Source organism: Lampetra planeri, chromosome 41, assembly GCF_965212315.1.
Source record: "Lampetra planeri chromosome 41, kcLamPlan1.2.h2, whole genome shotgun sequence".
Taxonomy (NCBI): Eukaryota; Metazoa; Chordata; class Hyperoartia; order Petromyzontiformes; family Petromyzontidae; genus Lampetra; species Lampetra planeri.
In genome coordinates this window covers 4,891,853-4,909,192 of record NC_136147.1, presented here as the reverse complement: position 1 = coordinate 4,909,192, position 17,340 = coordinate 4,891,853, and the positions used below count along the sequence as shown (strand labels likewise).

The 17,340-nt window shown below is 47.9% G+C and overlaps 1 protein-coding gene across 3 annotated transcripts in view; it reads right to left on the bottom strand.

The window, feature by feature from the left end:
• The window catches only part of LOC144732109 (glutamate receptor ionotropic, delta-1-like), a 262,706-nt gene that overhangs the window by 80,274 nt on the left and 165,092 nt on the right, over positions 1-17,340 (bottom strand). For all 3 annotated transcript variants that reach the window (XM_078613383.1, XM_078613384.1, XM_078613386.1), the window contains one exon: positions 12,277-12,482. In XM_078613383.1, the coding sequence (XP_078469509.1) occupies positions 12,277-12,482 (206 nt within the window). The remainder of the gene's footprint in view (positions 1-12,276; positions 12,483-17,340) is intronic.

The window sequence follows — 17,340 nt, the reverse complement described above, 5'->3', positions numbered from 1 at the left end:
TGAGAAGTTGTGATTTTAAATATTTTTTATAACTGCTACATAAAACATTCCTAATTTCAACAAAATGTAATGGTGCAGCCCTGAAAATAATTGCTCACTTCACTGCTGATTGAAGGGGCCTCCACTGGAGGGAGCTCTGGAGAAACCCTCGAGATGGTATTTAGCCTACTCTTCCATGTTGGCCAGACGCCTTGGAAGAGGAGGGAGTACCCACACTTTGACGAACCCCATGTGGCCTGCCCATCAACGAACCGTGGAGCACCAATTTATACGGCGGCGTGGACAGAGGCAGGTGCGGAGGGGTTTAAGAAACCTGCCACATTGTTTCTACTGCCGTGCCAGGAGATTGAACTGTTGACCTCTGGATCACAAGTCCAGTTTGCTGACCGTTTCACCACGGCAGCATCCAAAGAAACCATATGAAGGATTTATTTTTATTTAAATATTTTTTTTTGTAAACAGTACTATGTTGTACCCTCAATGTCAAGTCGATTTTATTTTTGCTTAAACGTGTGGTGCCTTTCTGGCACAAATATGCCACCCAAAGTGCCTTCACAGCAATACCCATACACGTACAAATAGATAATGCTAAACAGCAGTATGAGAGAAACTACAATATAGACTATTTATAGCTGTTCATAATATAAAAAATAAAAGCAAGTTATGGCTGTGTAACAAGCGAAAAAAACACAGTTGTAGTTTCCAACATTATCGTTCCCAGCTACGACTGCGGCCACACACACACACACACGCTCATCAGGCGCGGTTGTAACATTAACAAACGAGCAGTGCGACATATCTTCCAGTGGCCCTTGATCCACCGCCTCTTATCCTCACCCTTCCGTGCGCACCCCGAATTAATCAAGCGGCGATTCCTACGAGCGTATCGCGCAGAGCAAGTGTAGTTAGAAATTAGGTACAAATACACCACCGACATTCTTCATCGTTTCATTCTGCGAACAGCTGCACGGGTGGTTGCGATGAATTCATCAAGCTCGTTTCACACGAGGAACCCTTTTTGTTTTGTTAGGAATGGGGGCGAAATGACATCCATTTCCGCTTCCTTGCCTCGGGGGCTTGAACCATGGAACTTCTGAGGAGGTTTCTGGGCCTGGTTCCCAGACGTGGGAATTAGCTGACCAGAGACAACCCAGCGTCTCACATTCAAATGATTTCGTGCTTCGTCTCAAGCCGGTGAAAGAAGAATTTTCGCTGGTAATGAATACGTTCTAAAAAAAAAAAAATAGCCTTAAGAATGTCTTAGCCTTTGAAATGTACAACTTTCGATTAATATTATAAGCCGCCCTTAACTTTTCTCACTGGATCAACATATATATATATAAAAACTAATGTCTGGATAGTAATTTTCATAACACTCACCATATGTCAGATCCTCTACGGATTCGTTTGAGCTTGAAGTGATAGAAAGAGGCCCTAACTTTAATTTCCGAGGCAAATAGACACAGTACGAAAGAATCTGGCACAAGTTCCTTCGCTCTAACCTTGCCTTGTCACCAAACCCCGGTAATAAGAATGTTAATAACGATTATCATTTAAACCTGTAAAGCACCATTCACCCGGAGGTTGCACAGCACTGTCTACAGCTACAAACTAAAACTAAACGTATAAAAAATTAACCCGTAAAAACAAAGTTTTTCACTCTAAATCCTTTATATGCGTGGCGGCTAGAGTCCTCTCGTCCTCTGGCTTGAGATGGCTGCCACCTATGGGTCAGATGATTGTCTGCCAGCATTAAGCAATTGGTAATTAAATATTTAAAAAATTTTCCCTAAACAGTGTAAAATTTTGGAAATTTTTTTTAATGAAAATTAATTGTCACGCACAACGAGTCTGCGTGGAAAATGTCAGCTCGATTGGATCACGGGAAGTGGGTTAAAAAAACGACCGAAAGATTTGCACGGTCGTAAGCAAGCAAGCACGCAAGCACGCAAGCAAACTTAATATAAAGGATTTAAAAAGCACGCGGGCTAGTGATTACAACACAAAATTGCTTAATGTGAGGCAGGAGTAGGGGGAGAGGAGTGATGACAAAAGCTCGGGGTAGGTGGCATGACACGTTCTACACTCGCTATTGCTGCGCTTCTGCAGCCGTCTGGAACGCTCTCTTCCTTCCGATATTAGGAAGCCCACTTGGAGCTATGGACCTTTAAATCACCGAGTTTGAAAACTCATTTCTTCAGCACTGCTTTTTGTGTTTCGTTTGTCGGCCTTCCGCCGTACCTCCGATTAGCACGGTTGGCTACGTAAGAAGATCAACATGCATTGCTCTCAGGTTCATCACAAGCGCGCGTGATGTTATTTCCCGTTTCTATCTACATTTCGTATGCACGTAACTCGATCATTCGATAGAGGTGGCTGGGTGGCAGAGGTCTGGCAGAGCAACGGGCCGGCATTGTTGAGATCCTGTGTTTGAAAATCTGGGTTTCAACGTGTTGTGTAATTAACCCGTGTTCTCAAGTGCAGTGAGTTGTTGTCAGACTGATTATATCAATGACTCAATGAAAAAGCCATCACGTTAAATTTTTTTTTCTCTCTCTTAATTTGGCTTATTCCATCTTTGACATTTAAAAATATCCGAATGAACATTTCTCGTTAGCAGGGAGAGTGTGCCATTTAGCGTCTCGATAAATAGGTAATTTGAAGGGATCTCAGAATCAGTTCTGTGATATATCATTCCAAAGGCTGTTCGCCAGCCATATGCGGTCGAACTGCTGTGTGATATCTGAATGACATCACGCTGATAAGCACCTGGTAAAAGAGCACATACTTAATTTGGAGCTTTCGTGACTGCAGGAATTAATCTTTGGTTCTTTCGGTAAAGTGACGTATAAAGAGACAATAATAAATTAAATATTAGCATACGACGTTTCGATTGCAGCGCACGCAATCATCATCAGGTATAAATGAAATAGAAACACAAATCTAGTATACTTAGAAATGTAATGTAATACAACAGAGAGTCGGATAACATAACAGTCAACACCCTACCTGGTTGATTACGTTCTTCCTGAGAATGATAAATTTGAGAGAGAGAGATAAAACACAGAACCAGAGACATATAGACAGACATATAAGTAGAGACAGATATCACAGAGATACATAGAGAGAGAGAGACGTACATCGGCACACAGAGAAACGTCGTATGCTATTTTCTCTTTATACGTGACTTTACCGAAAGAACCAAAGAGTAAAAGAGCACATGTTTTAACTCACAACCGTGCGACTGTTCTTGAATTGTTTGCGTTCCGTCTTGTACCCAACGCTTGTCCCTCGCTCGATGGCATTTACCAACACGTTCCTTCGGAGTGGGCAGGTAGGAACTTGGTTGGACAGTGCATTCGTGCACGACAGACAAATATGCACGACAGACAGACAAATAATCCCTGGTGGGCAGTGTGGAACCTGTTGTTCCTACCTGTATACAAGATAACTTGACTTGAGGTAGCCAGGCAGCCAGCCAGGTAGCCAGCCCCCTTAACTATCGGCCCCTCCCCCTTGCTTAGGCCCCTCCCCTTACCCCCCCCCCCTCCCTTAGGCCCCTCCCCTGACCCCCCTTCCCTTAGGCCCCTCCCCTCTCCGTACCCGGCAGTAGGTCTCCACCAATCAAAGATTTTGTACCAGTTAAAAGGGTAAAAACCTATTACTATATTTTGCCACTGGTAAAGGAGATCTCATAGTGAATCAAATAACTGTACATGTTATATATGTATTTATGCACGACAGACAGTCAGACGGACAGACAGTCAGACAGACAGACAAAAATCCCTGGTGGGCAGTGTGGAACATTGTTCCTACCTGTAAAATTTAGTTTCTCACGGCTGTCGAGCAACTAGCTCTGTGCTGGGCGCGTGTTTAGTGGCCGTGTTGAAACGCCTTTCGTGGCATCCTTTTGGTTCATTCATTGACGTGATATTACTGTGGGGAGAGGGGGGGAGGGGCTGCAACCGGGCAGATCTGGCACTACGCCTCACCTCGCCGTAATTTCACTTAAACCACGGCTTCATTTCTCACTCGATGCTTTGCGGGAGAGAGCCGACAGAAGTCTGGCCCGGGGCATTGCACAAAAAGCCATGAGCGGTACCAATCAAGCGGTGGGCGTTGTCAAGTAGCCTCCTTCTTTCCTCACACGCACAGCGGGGGCTGTGTGCGCGTATGCATTTGTAGACAAACTTTTTAACACTATGAGACCTCTTTTATCAGTGGCAAAATATAGTAGTAGGTTTTTACCCTTTTAAACTGGTACAAAACTGACACCTTTATACAAGGCATCATGTTTGCAATAACCACAACACAAGTAGTCAAAAATGCAAACAAAAAGAAGCAACTATGATAATGATACTAATATGCACTGTCCTTGAAGTTGATTGGTCCACACCCGAGACGACTTTCTTTAGAGCCTAGTCCCCATTGGTGTTGGACCAGATGACACCAGAAGGTGTACAGCTCAAACACAGTGCAATATCAGAGTATTGAGAGCTCGGGGTAAGCATTTACACTATGAGACCTCTTTTACCAGCGGTAAAATATAGTAGTAGGTTTGCACCCTTTTAAACTGGTACAAAGCTGACACCTTTATACAAGGCATCATGTTTGCAATAACCACAACACAAGTAGTCAAAAATGCAAACAAAAAGAATCAACTCTGATAATGATACTACTAAACTTTTTAACATTTGTCGTGTTCAGAGGGTCGGGAGCCGTTTTCCTCCCCGACGTTTTTGGACAGTGAGGGCGCAGCCGTGGCGCGAGTCGGAGTGAGGCCCGTGGCTTTGTGGCTGTTCGCATTTTTAAATCCTTTATATTAAGTTCACTTGCTTGCTTGCTTAGGACCGTGCAAATCTTTCGGTCGTTTTTTAACCCACTTCCCGTGATCCAATCGAGCTGACATTTTCCACACAGACTCATTGCGCGTGACAATTAATGTTCGTGAAAATTTTTTTCCAAAATTTTTCACTTTTTAGGAAAAAAAAAAATTCATATTTAATTTAAAATACCAATGTGATAAAAATGAAACTCTTACTCAAGAAAAACAGAAATGAATAATAAAATAAAACCGATGCCACGCATATAAAGGATTTATAGTGAAAAACTTAGTTTTTACGGGTTAATTTTTTGTTGTTGCGATTATTAAAGCGTTTTATTGTTTGAAAAGACCCACCCTTAGTCTTTGACTGCACGAGTTAAGTAGGGTGCCCGGTTAGGATACAGACTAGAGTGTGTTGCCGGAGGTGCGTGGGGGGGGGACCAAACCAGGGCCTGTGTAAACAACTCGTTTTGAGGCAGCAATGGTTTCAAACACTCCTCCGTAAAACGTCCTGTGAAATCGTTAATGAATCACATGCATTCTTCTTTAATACCGCGACTATGTGGCCGTATGTAACATTTACGTGGCAAATCGGACCGGATCTCTTCTGTGTTATCCCACGATGGGTGCTTAGAGATTGCCTGGCAATCTTCATTCATCTCATATTCTCACTCAAACTCCCCTCCCGGTGCTCCTAAGTGTTAGTCCACGTTCCTAAAGTCTACGATCATTGCCACACGATACGACGTTATTCGCACGCCTCAGTGGTCATGGATACGATTGCTCAAGTGGTGGAAATGGCTAAATCCCAGTGTAAGAGCCGCCCGAAATAGTATCGATGGTCTGTGTGGCTTTCCTGAACGAAGGGCGTTATTATAAATCTGATGCAAAGATAGGGCTCGTGATGACCTACTCGCCTGCAATGTGCCCCATCCCATCAGATGCCAGAAGCTTAGCAAGGGTGAGCCTGGACGTGTGCTTGGATGGATGGCTACCACGCACTAAGAGGGTGTTCTAGGCGGTGGCGCTGTGTGGAGGAGGGTACCCGAGAGTGCAGAAAAATCCACGGCTGCCCTCAAGGTCATCATAATAATTTCATTTTATATAGCGTCATTCATGCCCAGCAACACCTCACAACGCCGCAGATTAGTGATACATGAGGAAGGACCCAATCCCAAATACGCGGTTGGTTGCATGCGGCGCGAAAGAAGCCCAAGCCAATGGAAAACCTGGCCACCAAGCGACCCGCACGCTGGCCAGCATGGTGAGGCACGGCCCAACGACCAAGCATCGTTGATGGTCAGGCCCTCAGCCAGCAATGGAGTGACAAAGGCGCTGCACGCGCATTCCCTGTGACCTGTTCACGCTCTCGCACGCCTAGAGCAGCAGCAGGAGCACATCGTCAGTGTGTCAGGGTGCTGGGGGTAATCTCGTGCGTTTTTACAGATAGGTACAGAGACTGACGGTGTTTAAATCTAACACGTATGTATTTATGTACGCTGAACTTCTTTCGCACCATACATAGCCAAGGTTGTGGTGGTAATGGTGATGCGAGGGGCATTAGTGTAGCGGTTAGCGCTAACTTCTACAAACACAGCGACCCGAGTTCGATTCCCGCTCACGGCCAACACCGGTGATGATCATCTGAACCAGTCATGGGCCTCCCCTAGGTCGACTCAGCCGCAAACGAGTACCTGGTGCGGTGTGTAAACATCGCCACTAGAGACAAAGCCGGCCGGGTGTGGTGCTGGCCACCCACCCCCTCATGCGCCGTACCAGCCTTCATAGGTGCTCGCTAACAGCACTTTCCCCAACAGTCTGTGGTAATGGCGATGGTGGCGATGGTGCTGGCGATGGTGGTAATGGTAATGCTAATAATAGTGGTAATAATGATAATGGTGGTGGTAATGGTGGTGATAATGGTAATAATAGCAATGGTGGTAATACTAATAATAGTGGTAATGATGGTAATGGTGGTGGTAATGGTGGCAATGGTGGTAATGGTGGTGACATGGCGCTTTCTCCTGGACGGAGCTGCAGGCCTCGTTCCCAGATGTGACCTTCACTCGGAATTGCGGTGTACATTACAGGTCAAATTGGCTCCCACCTGCTGCAACGAAGAAACGCCGATGTAATTTGGCATCTTTCGCATGAGCGCACACACATGTACGCGCTCACAAATGCACGCAGGCACGCGCACAGCCCGGAAAGTGCATGGCACATATTGCACTTCACATGAAGACACATAACCGTTGCAGGCATGATCTTAAAATGTGTAATCCAAAAAACATGCTGCTAGAAAACCGACAATGGGCCTAATTTTTAATGGCCCATTTTACAAAGCATGCCATGTACCGTTATGCCATTTGCGTCTGACAAGTTTAAGCAATTGTTCATCAGAATGCAACCCCGTGGTTGCACTTATAAATCGTTTAAAAGCTGCAGAACAAGAGGAAAAATTGTATTTTATGCAATGAAATTTGCATTTTATTAAATAAATGAATTTGAATAAAAAACAAACTTGCAGTTGTTGACCTATATCTTATCTTTGTGATTTGGCTGCTGACAATTCGGCTGGCATGCATCGCAAACGAGGCGCGGTTCGTCCACTAGGGGCGTTGGGGCACTGCCCCACCAAGCAGCCGGAGATGGGAAATTATTTTTTTAATAATAAAAAAAAACTTTTCTATGAATCTATTTTGTTGTGTTTGAAACAATTGAAATACAATGATTCTTTCAACGTGAATTTCCTAATGAAGATAACATTTTAAGATGTCCCTGTCCCTGTTCGAAACCCATGACTTGCACCTCGAGGAGGTCTCGGGGCGGCTGTGAAGGCATCCGAGTGCGACATTTCCTTTCACTCATTGATAGCGGCATCGCATTGTAGCCACGCCATTTGAGACCCATTCAGAGCGGTGAAAACGGCGCCCGTGGCTGTAATGAGAGACTATGTCACGACGAGAGGTTGCACTGTGCAAATGCAGCCGGTCACGGCTTTTAGCAGTGTCAAAGTGGTTGTCTAGTGTGGACTTGAGGGTCATGGGAACATAATTGGAGTGCTTTGTTGTTTTGTTTCGCATTGCTTATTAATGCCTACCAGTTGGTAGACAGTTATATCACTTTCATGGGGAAGGCCAATAACATGACGAGGTTTTTCTTAATTAGAACACCGTATTTTCAAGTCACTCACAACAGCCTCACCTCGTGGAAATGTCACGAGCCGCCACTTTCACAAACTCTGTTTGACAACGTGCGACTCTTTGCTAGGGTTGGTGGGGCATTGCAGAGATGGGAGGCACATTTCATGCACGAGCGCCAACGCTGGCCTCTTCCCAACCCACGCTCTGACGGATGGAGGCCACCGTGTGTTTAGCCGACGAGCCAATTGGTGACCATCGGTGTCATCACACACGCTCGCCCTACGCGTCTGCCTACGCTCGCTTTTTTCTGGCCATCGAACAAAGACAGTCACATCATCTCGCGGTGCATTCAGATGCGCTTCTGCGGCCGTCTAGAACGCTCTTCCTTCCGATATCAGGAAACCACTGGGTACTATGCACTTTCAAATCATCTATATTGCAACCTCATTTTTAAGTACTGTTTTTTGCGTGTGTTTAATTTGTTGTCCTTCCCCGGCACCTCTGATTAGCACGGTTGGCTACGTACACTGCGAAATAAGTTCAACATCCGTACATGCGCACGCATGCACGGGCACGGTTCCTGGCACGTTCCGCTAGCCAGCGAGCCGAGGGGTTGCTGCAACTGGTGGACGGGAGAACGTGAGTCGCATGAAGACCTCGCTCGTCTGCTACGCTCACGTACGAGGAGCTGAACCCGCATTGGAGAGCCGTGCTGCTGCTCATCGCTCAACACTCCGCCGAAGCCAGGCACACGCATCAGAACCCTGAGCGGTCATCCGCCGCCATGCCTGTTCAGACAGCGTGTGATGGCCGGTGGGTAAACTTATTTATGCGGCACGGAAGAGGACGGATGGGAGAAGAGGGGGATGGAGGTGGTCTACTGTATGCAGTTAATAATCCATTGAATGAGCCGGGAAGTATTTTCTGGGTTATTTTCTTAACTTTTTCACAAGTGTGGCACACACTCACCTCTCTAAGACACGACGACTGGGAGGGAAAATTCATTGACGTCTTGTATACCAGGCGAGGGAGTTAGCATCTCGCCACCAGTGTGCATCACAACAACACAATGCATTTCCATTTGTACGAAGATTTAATTATGAATTCTAAGTATCTGTTACAATTTGTAGTTTTAACAACTGGCTCACTATATTCTGGAAAATATAACAAAAAATTGTCGCGGTAAAATCTGGTAGATTTATACCCAGGCAAGTAAAACACGAAAAACACTATAGTCTACTGCAATTATATTGTTCAATTATCTCTCACGGATATATGCGGCGTGAATTTTCCCACCCTGCCCGTTGCGAAATGAAAGACAACGAGAGGGAGAGTGAATTTGAGAAGGAAAGGGCAAAACCAAATGAATCAAAACGCTTTCTGGACAATAACCTTGAAACAGCAAGTCGCCCACGGGGTTAGGGCACATCACTGACGGATAGTAATGGCTGCAGCACCGGCACCTTCCCTTCCCGCGCCGCTCCCTCCCTTCTTGTATTTGACACATCGATGTGATGGAGAAAGACCGGAGAGATGATGAGAGCAATTTGACGCGTGTCGTTGCGGCGGTGGAGGTGCGTGCGCATGCGTGCGCGTTCCGTGTGGGATGCACGCGGGGCGCAAGATTCGATTTGGCGAACCGAACGTGCGCGCAAGCGGCGGACGCGAACGTGCCGGGAACGTCACAACAGTCACAGATCTCCCGAGTTAGCGTCGTGAAATCGCGCCCGGCCCCCTCCCCCACCGCCCCAGCGCGTATACTGCGCAGCGACGCACGGAGAAAGCGCCGCTGCGGATCTCCGAGCGCTTCGGCGCGCGCTCGCTGCCGGCTTAACGGCCCGTGGGGGCCGTTCCTAAGCGCCGCCGGTCGTGATGGGATTTCACGGCGTAGCGATTGGTGGGGCGGATGGGCAGGCGGGCGGGCGGGCACACTGCCGTGCATGCGTTAATTCCCCGAGCATTCTAGTGTGGGGGGGTAGGGGGGGTGTGGAGAGGGGGGGTCATGCCCTCTCGTGCAGCCCCTCAGCTTAGCTAGCTGCCATAATTCACGGTGCGCATTAGGGCGCTTGAATGCTTGCTGCATGCAAACGCCATTATTCAAATAAGTGGCTACTCTTGGGCTGGAATATGCGCGCCATTACCCGGCCCGGTGCATTACCGACTGAACACCTTGCGCTGTTTTAATACCGCGGTGGTGAAAATGGACCGCACATCCGGCACTTAAAACCGACCGCGGATCCATTTAAGTGGCAACTCTGCGAGAGAGTCACGGCTAAACGCGAGACGTGTGAGAAGCAAAGAAGCCATCCTCATTGTTTATTTACTCTTATTTACCCGTGCTTTTCCCGAAGTGTCAAATTTATTACGTTGACGCGCCACAGTATTATTGAGGAATGGCTTTTAAAAGTTTGTGCCTGCCATCTGCATCGGCGATAAATTCAAGGCCCGGAAATAATTAACGTGGCTTAATGGCCCACCGTGGGCAGTTAGCGCTGTGCGATAATGCGTGCGATCAGATTTAACACTCTGCGTCAGAGCAAGCTACCATACATATGGATAGCCTTAAAAAAAAAGTATATTACGTGGCACTGCATGAGGAGTAGCATCTATTTCTACATCTGCATGCATTTGGCATTGGCTAGGTGCAGTCTGGTCAAATAAACCTCATGACCAGCACGGTATGGGGAGACCCTCATCCAGCAGTGAATTGGCAAAAGAGCTGTACATACACATGTACACGTATCACACATTAACACGTGAAATAATAAACATTCTCAGCGGTTCGATTTACATGTGGACGCACAGCATGCCGTGTTAGTTATAGCGGTGGTTAAATGTTAACTACCTTGCCTGGTATACAGGAGGTCGTGGATTCGATCTTGACCCTGCCGCCTGCTGTATATTTGGAGTTTGCATGTTCTTCCCGTGGTCGCGTGGATTTTTCTTTGCGTCCTCCGGTTTTCCCCTCTGCATTTAAAAACATGCATCTCGAATATATGGCTGCTACAATTTTCCACGTGATAAGCCACTTCGTTGAGCTATCATTTGTGGCCAGGTTGCTTCTGAAAATGGGCTCTAGAGGCTCAGTGGGCCTTACCTGGTAAAATAAAATTAGTTTAGTAAAATACTTTACCATGCTCGCAACTCTCTCGGTTTTCTGAAAAATGTCTTGCTTAGATCTGGTTTAGCTATCACTCGCCACTGATGACAGTCACGGTCAGGGATCGAAACTGAGATCGGCAGGTTTATTGGCCAAACTGTGTGCGCCACTGGTGTCGTGCCACTTATATTTGTCAGCTGTACAAACAGCAATTGGTTGAATTCATCTGAATGTAAGAGGCCTTCTGACTCCTGGCAGATGGCCAATCTCAAAATGTTGAGAACGAGGCAATATTGGTTCTGAGTTGGTATATTATGTGAAACAAAATAGGCTTTAAATACATTTTTAAGGCTCCATAATTAGGTACAAAGAATATAAAAAGTGTACTGATTTTAGTGATGATGAATGCGATTACATTGGAAGGTAAATTATTCAATGCACCTCCATGAATATTTTAACATCTCTCTAGAAAGTTTTAAACGCTCCTTATATAACCTGCTAGCCTGTTAATAACCCCCAACCACAGTTCCGGATAAATCACTCGATTCTTACAATTCCCCCCCCTTGCCACCCCCCCCCCCACCCCCGACATTGATGACGCGTGTACTGCAAGGCGCGTGGCCGTCAAGCTAAGAAGCCAGAGGTGCAGCCCTGCAATTGCTTGCTCATATGCCGCTGCTGGCGGAAGGGATCCACAGTAGACGGTTACCCGTCAAGCTTCCATATTGCTCATTGAATACTTCCAAAGACAGACGCGCATTTTTTTATCCCGAACAATTTTTTCTAAGTCGTGGCGGCAGTGTATATTTGTGTTTATGCATTCACGTAGAACTTATTTCGCACCGTACGTAGCCAACCGTGCTAATCGTGGGCGAGCGTGCTGGGTGAGCGCGGTGGGCGAGCGCCACGTACGTCGGCGATGAAGGTGCGTGCCAGGCACCCAGCCAGCCAGCAAAACTTAAAAAAAATATCTACAAATTTATTCGAAATCACATTTCACATCCAGGAAACCCTCAGATTGAGGCGCCCAAGTGCACGGGGTTCCCCAAATGCCACGCAACCGATAAACATACATCTTTAGAATTGCTCGTGCATACGCGACAACACGGAGCAGCACCGTTAGTAACCATACCCCAGGAGCACGATACACACAACAAACGATGACAACGCGGGCGAGCGAGCGGGTTGGGCGAGCGAGCGCCGCGTACCTCGGCGATGAAGGTGCGCGCCAGGCGCGGGTTGAGCAGCAACACGGCCCTGCGGAGCGAGTCGCGGTAGCGGTTCAGCTCCTCGTACTTGAGCGAGCGGAAGAGCGAGGCGATCATGCGGCCCACGTTCCCGTCCACCTGCTGCAGCGACACCTCGGCTCCCTGGCGGGCGGCGCGCGCCAGGAACCCGCGCACCCCGCGGATGTCTGCACGCGCACGGGCACGCGCACGGGCACGCGCACGAGCACTACGTACGCACGTAGGTAGGCGCGGGGTCGTGACGCACAGGGCGGAGATGCACGGGCACAGGTACACGCAGAGCAGAGATGAAGCTGTAAGGGTACAGAAGAGTGACACGTAGTTTTAAACAAACAAAAAACTCACCCGCAACACTCACTAATCCACACACTGCATGAAGGGCTGCGTACATGTGTACAGCCACACATGGAGAACGGTGGCGCAGTGATGAACGCACTGTGCTACGAGCCTGGCGACCTCACTACAATTCCCGCCCACGGCCAACATCAGTGACGATTATCTGAACCGTTCCTGGGCTGCCCCTAGATCGCCTAAGTCTCAAATGAGTACCTGGTGCGGTGGGTATAACAGCGCTGGGGTGTTAGCCACCCATCCCATCCATCGTGCGCCGTGTTGACCTTCATAGGTGCTCGCTAACAGCACTCGCCCCAACATCCTGTGCAAGGCTACATGGGGGATGTTTGTATTCGCAGCCACACAAACCGTGGGTATTCAAACAGGGGCATCCTGAATTACGCGAAGGGCAAAACCATTGCTCAAGAGACACCTTGCAGGTTAGGGTCAGTCATGGCAATCTCTTTGATGTTATTTTTTTTTCATAGCAAACAGTATTGGACAGCCATACGAAGCAACAGGTAGCATAAGGACGAGACATATGCACGCACGCACGCACGCACGCTCGCTCGCTCGCCCGCACACACAATACGGGCGGGATGCTCGCACGGGATTTCAATTTCAGATATTTTTTTTCCCGTCGAGGTCAGTTCGGAGCACTTGAATCTCATTCGGGTCCACGCATTCCCCGAGCCAGCCCCTCGCGTTGTGTTAAAGTGCAACAGCGGGCGGCCCTCGGCTAGATGGCCTCAAATTCAGGATTAAATATATGACACGTGAATGTGAAAATGAATACTAATGGCCATTACCGCACCCCGTTGAATACTTCAAAGCCAAATATCCCTGGAATAGCCTTCAACAGACTATTGCAGCAAGTGTTGTTAGCGAGCGCCTATGAAGGTCGACATGGCGCACGAGGGGTGGGTGGCCATCGTGACGATGTTTACACACTGCACCAGGTACTCATTTGAGGCTGAAAAGGCCTAGGTGAGGCCCAAGACCGGTTCAGATATTCGTCACCGGTGTTGGCCACGAACAGGCATTGAACAGGTTCCTAGTGCAGCGCGGTAAGCGTGAAGTGCATCGTGGACAAAGATCTGCCCACAGCGCTGTTTGGGGCAAGCGCTCCTAGCAAGCACCTCACACACGTGATGCGATCAATCCGTAGGGGACATGCAATTTGCGCCTGGTTCACCACGCTTAGCGTACGTAGCATACCACAGGTGGACATCACGAGCGCGCAACGCCAGGCAAGCGCTGGCATCGTAAGGCTCTGATCCGAAGTTAAAACTTCGTTGAAACGGCTGCGTGCGCCACGCGTTTTAAAGAAGGCCAGTCTCCTGGCTTGCGTTGAGGCATCATTTTTCAGTGACTACTCCCGGGGGAGCTGTTAACTACAAAGATAGTGGGCAGCTTGAAATGGGGAGAAGTAGTAGAATTTAATTTTGTTCGAGCCCATTTTCAATGCACTGCTGGAAGGAGGCTTCTGCCAAAGGTTTCCCCAAGGCCTTTGTCAGGTCACGTGGTTGACTGACCACACCTGGGCACGCCAGCCAGGTGTGTAGGTTTGTGAAAGTGGCCCGGGATGCGGACGTTGTTCGGACATCACCTTTGCCACTGATTGTTAGCCCTGGTCAGGAAGCGAACTCGTGTCACCCTGGGTTCACAGCGTAGTGGCTTTGACCACTGTGCCACTGCTCCGTAAGAGGAAAGTGCGACGCTAAAATCAACTCACTCGGCCGCTCACTTGCTCACTCACGCAATGCATTTTCGCGAGCACTCACTCGTGCGTGGACGCACGCCCAATTCACTCAAAACACACGCACTCATTTTATTAACTCACTTACCCTCTCTCTCACGCTCCCACACTAATTCCCAAGCTCAGCAAAGAGCCACACACGCACGTGCGCGCACACACACACACACACACGAGTGCATAGACCACATTAAAAGAATTGACATTTCCATTCCAATAATAGTTTCTCATCATTATTTACTGCACCGTCCTTTGTTAGGCCCATTGACTGGGTAAAATGCCTGCTGTAAAATATGGCCCATGAGCAGCTGTGCATTGGGATAATGGTTATTCTTTATTCGCCGGGATTCTTTCACGTTCCGTTGATTAGCAATAAAATGCCGATTATCAAATGCACACACAGAGGCGCGGGGGGTGGGGGGGCTCGCAATGTCATCTCACTTTCTGTTCAGACGGAATAAATAAATAAAACGTGGGATGATATTCGTGTGACAATTGATTTTGTTGCCATGTTCGTACATCTGCCTCGCCTTCTTGGTGATGGAATTGGCACTGGGACCTTGAATGTTGACGTACACATAATGTCCATGCGTTGTGATGGTTATCCCACGGGACTTGCTTATGAGTGAAGTGCATACTCTCTAGACCTTTCCTGCACCTCACTCATAACTTGCACTCCAGAGGTTCGCCGGCTCGATCACCTGACATGGCAGTTGAAGCGATGGGGGCAGCTTTATTAAATCACCTCCGACTCTGTCCACCCAGCGATGTAAACGGAGACGCGGCAGCTAGCACGTGGTGGGGTAAAGCGTGGGTACTTCCGCCCGTTTCCACGATTGTGAAGTTTGCACCGCGGATTAGAACGGTTGGCTACGGACGGTGCGAAATAAGTTCAACGTACATACGTACAGTGTGGCGAGCATGGGAGAGTCTGCCAAAATATCCTCTGGAGAGGTTCTCTCGAGGCCCTTTCGCCAGCGGCGCCTTGAGCGAGCTCTTGCAGGGCTGCACCTTTGCCGTTCATCCAGCGGAGCAAAACGAAATTGTTTCATTTCCTTATTTGTGATTCAATAATGCAAAGGATAATTTCCCCCAAGGGCGACTAAGCAGCCAGGGGGAAGGGTATTGCTCTTCCTATTATTGTTTAATCTTTCAGAAAACAAAACGTGTCCCACGGCAGGCAAGGGGGAAGCCGAACAATAGCTTTCTCGGCGGGCCCCGCGGAAGAAAACAAATGTAACACTCCGTGACCCGTTAAGACTCGGTAAAATGTATTCTCACAGCAAACCCGCAGCCGTAAGTGGCAAAGGCAAACGTGGGGGAGGCTCGGAGAGCAGGGAGTGCTCAACCTTCTTCCCTTCACCTTCACCCTGCCTGGCTTAACCACGTGGCAACCAAATGAAGAATGGGCGGTGCTCAATTTCGCACGGGCAGTCTCGAGTCCGTGGCGAAAATAATCACCCGCGTTCCTACGATGGACGGGGGGGGGGGGGTTACAATTTTGTTCACCGGACAACCGCTATTGCCTTTCCACAAAGTGGTACTTGTTTTTTCCCAACACAGGAGGAGGGATGATGGACTGGGTCGGAGGCGGAGAGGCAAGAGGAGAAGACACGGAGGGGGTGTTGCAGATGTCGACTCGGTTAGCGAGGACAAGAGAGGGGAAAACCCAGGCGCAGGAGAGAGGAGAGGGGTGAAACATGTGGTGGCACTAGGGTGGCATGTGTGTGAAAAATAACTTCATGGCTAATCGGATTTCTCCAGGATAAATGTATGCACTCTAGATTGAACTTCTTTCGCACTGAGCATAGCCAACCATGCCGATTCTCATTGTGACTGGGGAGGCAGCCTAGGAAGAGGAGGTTCAAAGTGGTGAGTGAGAATGTGGAGTTTCCTGGAGTGGATGTTGAGATGAAAGCCCAGGATAGGAATGAGTGGAGAAAGGGGAGCAGGAAGGTGACATTTGTTCACACTCAATCAGGGACTTTTCCATTATAAAGCCAATTGTCGCTGTTAAAAAAACGACTGCACTTGTTTGTGCAACAACAACCACCTCACCACCGCCACCAGAACAACACGAACACCGTTAAACATTCATAACATTACGTAACACCATTTTTGTTCCTGGGTAGAAAGTTTTATTTCGTAATTGCTTATGCTGAAAAAGTATAGAAAATGGCTATTATTTTCCACAAACTTTGCTTTTGTGACCAGGACAGTGATATTTAGAAATGTACCTATTTTTAATGAGAAAACATACGTAGTTGTGTCTTTTTGTTCACATAAAGCCATTTAAAAAAACATATGAATCGAAGTTAACATTTCTTTATACTAAAGTAATACAAAAATTACTACAAAGATTTAGAAGCGAGTAGTTTTTCGAGATTTACGATTATACTGTAAATAACTTTCACGAATCAGCCCCCAAATGTAGTCTCCCATTATGTTCTCGTTATACTGTCCTTGGTAGCGGCATTCAAAGTCCAGTATATCCTGGTGGAAGTGGTCGCCTTGCTCTTCAGAGTACGCTCCCATGTTCTCCTTGAATTTATCAAGATGAGCATATGGACTTTAAGGGACATCCTACAGCCCATTGTGCCGTAGTTCTTCACCAGAGTATCATACCAGCTCCACATAGTTTTCGACCTTGTGATTGCCCAGGAAGCCACGAACCACTGCGACAAAGCTGTTCCAAGCCGCTTTCTCCTTACTAGTGAGCTTCTTGGGGAATTCATTGCACTCCAGGATTTTCTTCATCTGTGGCCCGACGAAGACACCGGCTTTGACCTTTGCCTCAGACAGCTCAGGGAAGAAGTCTTGAAGGTACTTGAAGGCTGCCGACTCCTTATCTACAGCTCTGACAAATTGTTTCATAAGGCCCAATTTGATGTGCAGTGGTGGCATCAGCACCTTCCGGGGTACACTAGTGGCTGCCA